Source organism: Sinocyclocheilus rhinocerous, unplaced genomic scaffold, assembly GCF_001515625.1.
Source record: "Sinocyclocheilus rhinocerous isolate Xijiao unplaced genomic scaffold, SAMN03320098_v1.1 scaffold2207, whole genome shotgun sequence".
NCBI classification, from domain to species: Eukaryota; Metazoa; Chordata; class Actinopteri; order Cypriniformes; family Cyprinidae; genus Sinocyclocheilus; species Sinocyclocheilus rhinocerous.
The window spans coordinates 71,668-81,315 of NW_015625575.1; the positions used below are offsets into that span (position 1 = coordinate 71,668).

The window sequence follows — 9,648 nt, forward strand, 5'->3', positions numbered from 1 at the left end:
ATCTTTAAAGTTGTCCAAATGAAGTTCTTAGCAATGCATATTACTAATCAAAAATTAAGCTTTGATATATTTACGATAGCAAATTTACAAAATATCTTCATTGAACATGATCTTTACTTAATATCCTAATGATTTTTGGCATAAAAGAAAAATCAATAATTTTTGATAATTATTTATTTTTGGCTATTGCTACAAATCTACCCCAGCGACTTAAGACTGGTTTTGTGGTCCAGGGTCACATATGTCTGTTCGCTTATACAAGTTATAGGATACCTTTTTCTTAATTAGCTTTTTGTTAGGGCTGTGCAATATATTGAAATTATCGAAATATCGCAAATGTACATATCGCAATATGCATATCGCTACAGCTTGCAATATTGGGGCCATGAAGAAAAGTCAAAGAGAAAATCACTCACTGCTCTTACCTAAATAACTTTTGTAGCTTAAATAAGAATCAGTGCATATTGAATTCAAAGAGTAAATTCTTTTTATTTTTCCTTTTTATTATTCAGTTCCTAAACTCATGTTAAAATGATTACACTAATGTTAAAATGACATTTTTATGTAATGCTGGAGTAAAACGCATACCGTTCACTTTCAGAAGTTGTTGTAGGGGTGCTTTCTTATTAGAATCAGAATCAGAATGAGCTTTATTCACCACTTAAGTGTGCGCAAACACAAGGAATTTGTTGTGGTTTTACAGGAACTCTTGGTACATACATACATACAAATAACATATATATATGACACAAGATAGTTATAGAAGTTCACAGAACTGACTCAGCAACAGCTGAGTAAAACTGTTTCATCTGAGCATGTGGCACTTTAAGCATTATCGTATCGCATATCGAATATCGCATTTTTTAATGAGTTATCGCATATCGCATTTTTCTTCAATATCGCACAGCCCTAGCGCTAACAACATAAGCGCGTATGTATCCATGTGTGCAAACTATGTGTGCGTCAAGGGAGAGAGAGTGGGAGAAATAGAGTATGTGCTTTACGTACATAATAAAACATAATTTTGTGGCAAAACATGGAAATAAACTCTTGTTTGTGTCCTATTGCTTACTATATTTATTTGTTTGGCCAGTGTCGTTGTGGGTTTTGGTTATTTTGCTGTTGTAAGCTATAAGGACCTTTGAAATAACTGAAATCATTTGGCGAAGTGATATATTTACATGTAATGCGGTCAAGAGCTGCCTGGAACTACGTTCGCCGTGCGTTTCCCTGAAAATAATTGCACACCTTAGAACGCTGGTCAGCCAATCAGATTCAAGCATTCAACGGCCCCCGTAGTATAATCCACAAGTAATCCACACCACTCCAGTCCTTCAGTTAACATCTTGTGAAGCCAAAAGCTGTGTGTTTGTAAGAAACAAATCCATCATTAAGATGTTTTTAACTTCAAACCATCGCTTCCGGCTAAAATTTGAGTCCATAATCCATAATATTGCTTTTTACACTGAAAAAGTCATCTAGTCTGAATCAGGAGAAAAATCTGCACAGATCAAGAACCAAATACAAGCCAGAACGACTCTAAACAAATATGTGGGTGGATTTTGATTTGAAAAAGCAACATGGATTTTTCACTGCAGGATCATGGATTCATGAAGTGATGTTAAAACATCTTAATGATGAATTTGTTTCCTACAAACACGTAGCTTTTAACTTTGACAGATGTTATTGGATGGACTGGAGTGGTGTGGATTATTGTGATGTTTTTATCAGCTGTTTGGACTCTCATTCTGACGGCACCCATTCACTGCAGAGGATCGATTGGTGAGCAAGTGATGCAATGCTACATTTCTCCAAATCTGATGAAGAAACAAACTCATCTACATCTTGGATTGCCGGAAGGTGAGCACATTTTCAGCAAATTTAAATTTTTAGGTAAACTATTCCTTTAAATGAACATACTTTCGATGTTGGGGAGTTGAAGCATTGCATGTTTGCATCTCTCTTCCCGCTGGTTTCTGCTGATGAGGTCGGCTGAAGGTTGCATCATTGGCCTGGCTTCTGTCCGTCCTAATTTCCTCCGCTTGACCTTTGACCCCCAGGCTGGAGGTGCGAGTCTGTCTCTTTCCAGCTCCTGTCAGGTTTCCCCTGCGGCTGAGGAAGCACATCAAGCAGCGGCGTCGAGGCGCGTGCCGTTTCCCCGCACCTGCTGCACTTGTCTTTCAAGAGGTGACTTCAGCTCAGCGGGCCGCAGTTGGTTGTCACCTCTCTGTGATTAGGGTCACACCGCGCGACCTTTGGCTGCTGTCGAGGAGGGTTGAGTATCGGTGGAGGGATGGGAAGGGCAGCGTGGGGCACGTGCGTTTCGACGCCGTCAAGCTGCTGCTCAGAGCCGTTGTGGCATTTGAATAGATGTATTTTCTGTTCTGTGCTGCAGCAGAGGCGGTTTTCTGTCTGAGGGAGTTTTTATGTTTGATTTTATTGTTCACGAGGCGAGCGCCGCATTGAAATTCCTCAGATTTTCTTCACCACAAAACATGCTGACTCCTTTCGAACTATGCTTTGTTGGTAATTTTAGTTTGTTTTTGCTAAATTGATACTATTGAAGACTGAAAGTCTGTTCAGGATATAGATGTTACTTTTAAATTCCGTTTTTTGAAAATCTCCCATTAATGTACATTTATAAAATGTTTGAGATTCCAAATGTAACTGACAGCGATGATTTCACTGTGGTAATTTGAATTCTGTTTGGGTTTCTTTCTGGCATGTTTCTATCTTCTGCATTAGAAAAGCAATCATAATTCAATATGCAAATTACTGAATTGTGATTGGTTTTCTCTTGCAGAAGATGGAATGCAGAACACAGACATCTTGAGTTAAACTGTTTACCTTTAAGTTTCTACACTTATACTACTAGTTGTGTTTTGTTGTCAGGTTCAGACAGGATTTGGTTTTTCAGTGAAATCTTGATCTTGTTTCTCATAATTTCTATGTCATCTCCGGTTTCCCAGTTGATGTGTCCTTCAGGCTGAGATGCTAGTGGAATATCATACTCCCAGATGTCGACCCATATTCATTAGCTGAGACCTCATTTCTTAAAAAAAACATCTGTCCAATTTTATTTAAAGTCAACATGGATTGAAATTTGACCCTGTTTACTTTATTTAGACATGCTGCTGGTCTTATTGTGAAATCAGTGCATGTTATTGTAAAAATAATGTTTGCCTTCATAATCTTTCATGAAAATGTAATAGCTTGCTCTAACACATTTTGTTTGCGTACTTGTTTCTCTCCTAAGCATCGTAGAGAAGTTATAAAATGGTAATGTAAAATGTTTTGCACTGCAATTAAGCTTGACTAACATTACACTTCCATTCAAAAATAAATTAATATTTTTATTCAGCAAGGATGTATTAAATTGATCGGAAGTGACAGTACAGGCAATTATAATGTTGCAAAAGATTTCTATTTCAAATAAATGCAGTTTTTAAAACTTAAAAAAAATAAAATGTACCATGGTTCCACAAAAATGACACTGTTTTCAACATTGATAGTAATCAGAAATATTTATTAAGCAGCAATGATTCTGAAGGATCGTGTGACACTGAAGACTGGAGTAATGATGCTGAAAATGCAGCTTTGATTAAGAGGAATAAATTACATTTTAGCATATATTCACATAAAAAACTGTTATTTTAAGTTGTAATAATATTTCACAATTTTACAGCTTTTTCTGTATTTTTAATCAAATAAATGCAGCTCTCGTGAGCAGAAGATACAAAAAACCCAAACTGTTGAACAGTAGTGTATAAGTGGACTATAGTTTCCCATTTGAAGTCTTCATTTATAGACTTTTACATCTTTTGTTTGTGATTCGTGTTTATTAATCTCAGCTCGTCTCATCAAAGAAAACACAACTGTTTGGCAAGTTGTGCTCGCGTTTATCCTTTCTGTGTGTTTCTCTCTCAGTGTCTGTGTGTGTCAGTCTGATCATTACTCGCGGGGGCAGATTACAGGAGAACAGAGGAGTCCGGCTGCGCCGCGGCCTGTGTGAAGCCGACCGCCTCGGTTCGTTTGTGTCCCTGCGATGGGCCTGCAAAGCTCTGATGGGATTGCAGCCAACAAAGAGACAGGGCTCTCAGTATGCCATCAGCGTACGCGAGCCAAAAAGTGTGGTTTGGGTTTTTTTCCCTTGGTTTGAAGTGTCGTTTTGAGCAGAATGAAAGACACACTCGATCCTGTTCCGATTATGAAGCTACAAAGCGTGAAACCGGAGCGGAGAGTGGATCTGTCCCGACCACCGAAAGCACAAAGAGCGTTTGAACGGATCCTCTTAGACCATCATTGTGGCCACAAATGGAAATCTGGTGAAAGATGTAGACTGTAAAGCGAGCGCTGGTAACGCGAGCATGCAAATCATCCCGTGAGAGTCGGGAGAGGCTGGGAATTGTTTTTCGGCTCAGGCAAGGGCATTGTGAGATGACTAGAAAAGATTCGCTTTATAGAGAGAAATTGGAAGGTGTTTGTGGTCGAAGCGGTTAACTTTGCTTTGCTCTCAGCAAAACATTATTAGCTTCTAAATCAAGGTGTGGCATAAATGATTATTAGTGGTGTTTGCTAAGTCAGTCTTGAGGTTAATGGTGTGATGAAACCTCTAACACGAAGTATTAAAGTTCAGCGTGTGCGTCGTCCTACGGCGTTTGTGCAGGAACGAGTCCTCAAATCAGCACTGTTGTTATTTCAGGAAGTCATCAGACGTGTTAGTCCAGGGTTTTTGCACCAAAAACATATATAAGATTACATAAACCCTGCAAAATGTTAATAATTAAAGCGTAATAGTTTAATTGATAGCTTTTCAGGGCAGTGCTAAGTAAAAAAGCAACATGCAATTTTTATGATCCCTCGTTTTTTTAATTATTATTAATTTGCAGATTCTGTGAGGTGTATGTGAACTTATGACTAAGTGAAATTTTTCATGCATATTTTTCACCCTCCCTCTGAATTACAGGCTTTCTGTGCCTTTATATTTAAGACTTCTTTATGTAAATGAAGTCAAACAGTTACATGTAGAAATGCATCACTAAATAAAAAATTTGATTTCTTTTTGGAGTTTTGCAAATGGAGTTTGCAAACCCATTGCATGAGTGTTTATGCCTATTTTGTGCTAATTCTATGCTTATTTTTCAGCTTCTCTCTGAATTAAAGAGGCTGTTTGCTTTTCATTGTTTAAGACTTCTTTATGTACAGTACATATAGATCTCTGATTATAATAATGAAGTAGACTTGATTATGATTATGATTGGTTAACATCAGGATGCTTTACAAGTTATGTAAATGACATTTTTGTTATCTACTTCTTCCAAAGTGATGGCTTGTGTGAAAAACAGACCCAAATTTAAGTCATTATTTGATTAATTCATATTTAATATTGATTTGCATACTTCAAAACACAATGATGGTCATTTCTTCTATCAAATAATGTCCTGTTAGTCTAATGTGTCCTGTTGCACATCATTTGATTTTCTCTTTAGGTAACACTTTATTTTACGGTGTCCTTGTTACACATGTTGCATGTACTTACTATTGTAATAACAATACATTATGCATAATTCCATGCAACTAACCCTAAACCAAACCCTCATCCTAACACTAACCCTATAGTTAGTACATGTAGTTGATTAATATTACTCAGTACTTATATGTATAATTACACTGTAACAAGGACACCTTGTAATAAAGTGTAACCTGACTTTTTATCTCACAATCTAAGAATAAAAGTCTGAATTGTGAGAGATAAACTCACAGTTGAGAGCAATAAGTCAGAGTTGTGAGATAAAAATATTGAAATTACCATTTTTGTTTATTCCATGGTGGAAATAAGCTTCCATATTGCCTGTGATTTACATGCGACTCTCATACTGTCAGAATTCCTCCTGTATGTCACTAAAAGTGCACCGTTAAAAGTCACTGTTTCCCACTCCAGGATCAGATAAAGCCAACAGCAAGGTTTTCACTCCGCACAAACTGTCTACAAAGGCTGCATGTGTAATGCTGAATGATTGCACTTCTCTGTATCTGATTGTCCTTGAGATCAAACATCGAGTATATGTCCTGTTTTTTTCCACCAGATGCTCCCCGAGTCGCTGTGAACACGGAGGGAGATGCTCGCAGTCGTGGAGCACGTTTCACTGCAACTGTTCTGCCACGGGCTACAGCGGAGCGACCTGCCACAGCTGTAAGAACGCTTCTGAAATACAGACCACTTCCTGCACGCACTTCAAACGCTTCCTGTACACTGATTCCTTCCACACTCAGAGTCAAGGACAGATCAGGAGACAAACGCAGAGAGAATAGTTACTGCTTCCACATGATGTTCCCTAAACTTCACTATTTGACCACTGTTTATGATTAGTCAAGTCAAGTCACCTTTATTTATATAGAGCTTTTAACAAGTATCAAATAGGAAAATAGTGTGTCAACGCAAAAGGACAATAGTAAACACTCAATTTTCAGGTAAAGGCAGTTCATTATTGAATTCAGTGATATCATCGTCCAGCTCAGTTCAGTTTAAATAGCATCTGTGCAATCAAGTCGACGAAATCGCTGGAAATTAAGTGTCCCCAACTAAGCAAGCCAAAGGAACCAAAACTCCATCGGTGACAGAATGGAGAAAAAACCTTGGGAGAAACCAGGCTCAGTCGGGGGGCCAGTTCTCCTCCGGCCAGACGAAATGAACCAGCAGATTGTTCCATGCTGCAGCAAAGCTGGATAAAACTCAGTTACAGTGAAAAGCATATGAGCCTATTACATATTACATCATATCATATTACAATATAAACACCATAAAGTAAACATTGTCATAATTCATCAACAGTCGACCATAAGTAATTGTTTGTAACAAATGATTGCAAACTGATCTGAAACTGCAACCCTGTCGAGTGTGCAACAGCGCCGTGCTCATATTTATTTAATTAAATCAAAGACTTTTGAGGCTTAATAATCATATTAGGCTGTACAGTAATTCCTGTTTTTCCATATGAAAATTTAAGATATCCTAAAATGATAGTTGAGACATCTGTTATACAATTTAAGATACCTTAAAAGCATAAATGCATTTTACAGTTTGCACACATCTATTTGGAGTTGCAAATGCAAGTGAAATGCTCTGTATGCATCATACTTGATTATGTGTGGATGTGTTTATCATTAATTGCATAAGTTTGCAGATGTCATTTTGCAGCCTATAGTAGTTTTAATATCTATTGCGTTCTGAAACATATATATTTTCATTGCATATTGAGCACTTTTATCCCAGAACATCAAGGCAAATTGAATTCCTCATGATATGAGGCCTGTAAGGAAACAATATAAAACATGACGCAAGGTCAGGCGCTCATTAGCTGCAGAGCTCCAGCTTTACACGCTTATGGATTTACACAGTCCTCAATGAAGTGAAAAGGCCCGCTTTTGGTGCCGTAAAAGAGAGTGGAACCGATTTGGGCTGAAATGAAGCACACGTCACTCAAATGTTTAATGGCGGCAGCATTTAAGACGTTCACACTTGAGCTGTTTTAAAGGGTGAGCGTTATTGAGAAGGACTTTATAGAGCCGCCCCATAATTAGATCTCACATAAAGCTGCTGTCAGTCAGAGGAGCGTTTGAGGTTTAAAAATCAAAGGGCATTTCTGCAGCACTGTAGCTGAATATATCTGCACTTTCACTGTTTTATATATTTGGTTTTAATATATATAAATTTTAATTACTATTCTGGGCTTGCAATCAGGTTGTTATGAAGCTTTATTAGTTCTCTTAATCTCAAATCTGTCCACAAAAATAATACTCTTCTGTCTCATGCGTTTGAAATATGAAACAGATTGCATATAGATTGTAATTATTTTCCTTGAAAGTGAAACCTACAGTAATCCATTTCCTCCCTAAGCACCTTAATAGATAGTTAACTTCCCCCGTTTGTGTTACATTATGAATTCAGAGCTACAAAACAGATGCAGATGGTCATAATTAAAGCTGCTTCGTTTGCCTGAGCGCATGCAAAATTGATGGCAGCACACTCCAGATGAAACACTGCCTTCATTTTATAATACAAATACACTGGGAGGTTTAATTTCACAAATATGCCATGCAAAATTAAGTGGACAAAATATGATTTTCATAATTTGCCTCTGAATGCAAAGCTTGCATAATATTACAAAATATATTATGTGGAAAATTTCTGAAAATGAATGTGAGCCAAAGAGAAAAAAGTTGCAGTAAGTTCAATCTCCAATGAAACACAATTAGAACATATAATGTGATCGGTGGCATAATGAAGTGAGTTAGAAAACCATGTCAACATCCTGCCTTCACAGTCGCTTCACGCTAATTACATTTCCGTTAAAAGTTCAAAACGTCACAGATAAGAAAGTGCATCTACATACTCATTTAAACACTTTACTGGCTCGTGGAACATTGATTTAGATCAACACATCTGCTTAACCAATCACATCGTTCCTTCCAGGTGTGACATCAATGACATCGAGAGCATCAGAGTGAAAATCTCCCAACACAGCTGTGATGATCAGATCTCTTTTAGCAACGAATCAGTATTGGAGAATAACAAAATAGACACTACTAACTTAACTACAGCTTTCAGTTGCATGCAGTGATATTATAGTCAGCTAGAACTAAAACCATTAAAACATTTTTGTTACTTGAAATAAAATAAACCTTAACTGAAAGAAAATGTTTTTTTTTAACTTTCATTTATTTCAGCTAGTTGCATTAAAGTAAATTTTTCATTTTCATTTAGTTTACCTTGTAATAAAATAACTAAAACGGAAACAAAATAAATAAATAAAAACTGTATAGACATAAAAAAAACAAAAATGAAAAAATAATGACAAAAAAAACTTAAAATATATATTATATTAATATTATAGAAATACAAAATATTGTTTGTAGTGTTAATAATATTTAGTTAAATGCTGCTGTTTGTCCTCTGTTTTTATTTAGTCATATACATGTACAGTAAATTAATTGTGTTTAGTGTAAATTTGTGTATTTATTAGTTTTGATGGTATTATCCTATTATTGTGGTATTATTGTGTGCCCGATAAATACTGCTCTTTTAAATTGAATTATGTTTTCATTACATAATGCAATGCAAGACACTATAGGCAAAACCATTGTGCTTTCATACAATATTTTTGGATCAATTTTGAGATTTTTTTATTTCCATGCAGACTTCTTTCAGACTACTGGAAAGAAAACATCCAAAAAAAACCTTTTGTTTATATATATATATATATTAGGGATGGGAAGATTCACTGATTCGCTCGGTGCATCGGCATAAAAAGTTAACGATGCGATGCATCGGTTTAAAAAGTGTGCATCGGCTACAAGTTGTCATTTATAACGCGATGCATCGTTTCTTTCTTATTTGCATCGGTAAAAACCGATTTATTTATATATAATTACTAGTGGATGTGCTATACTTTTATTATTTAGAAAGTGACCAATAATCTGTGACCAATATTTTATATGTAGATTGATTTCTCCTCTCTAAACTGTTGCTCAAGTGCGCTCTCTCATCACCGCTGCTGCTGCGTGAATATGACGCATCACAACACCACGGAGACCCGAGGAAAAACAGGGATTAAAGTCCAAAACCTGGCTTGAAATAACCTAACAAAT

At 36.5% G+C, this 9,648-nt stretch overlaps 1 protein-coding gene across 1 annotated transcript in view; it reads left to right on the top strand.

Annotated features, from left to right (window-relative positions):
* Nucleotides 1-9,648, top strand: part of LOC107751824 (contactin-associated protein-like 4) — a gene marked incomplete at its 5' end in the record, with an annotated part of 142,723 nt that overhangs the window by 62,991 nt on the left and 70,084 nt on the right. Inside the window, one exon of the mRNA XM_016567597.1 lies at nucleotides 6,087-6,193. Within this exon, the coding sequence (XP_016423083.1) occupies nucleotides 6,087-6,193 (107 nt within the window). The remainder of the gene's footprint in view (nucleotides 1-6,086; nucleotides 6,194-9,648) is intronic.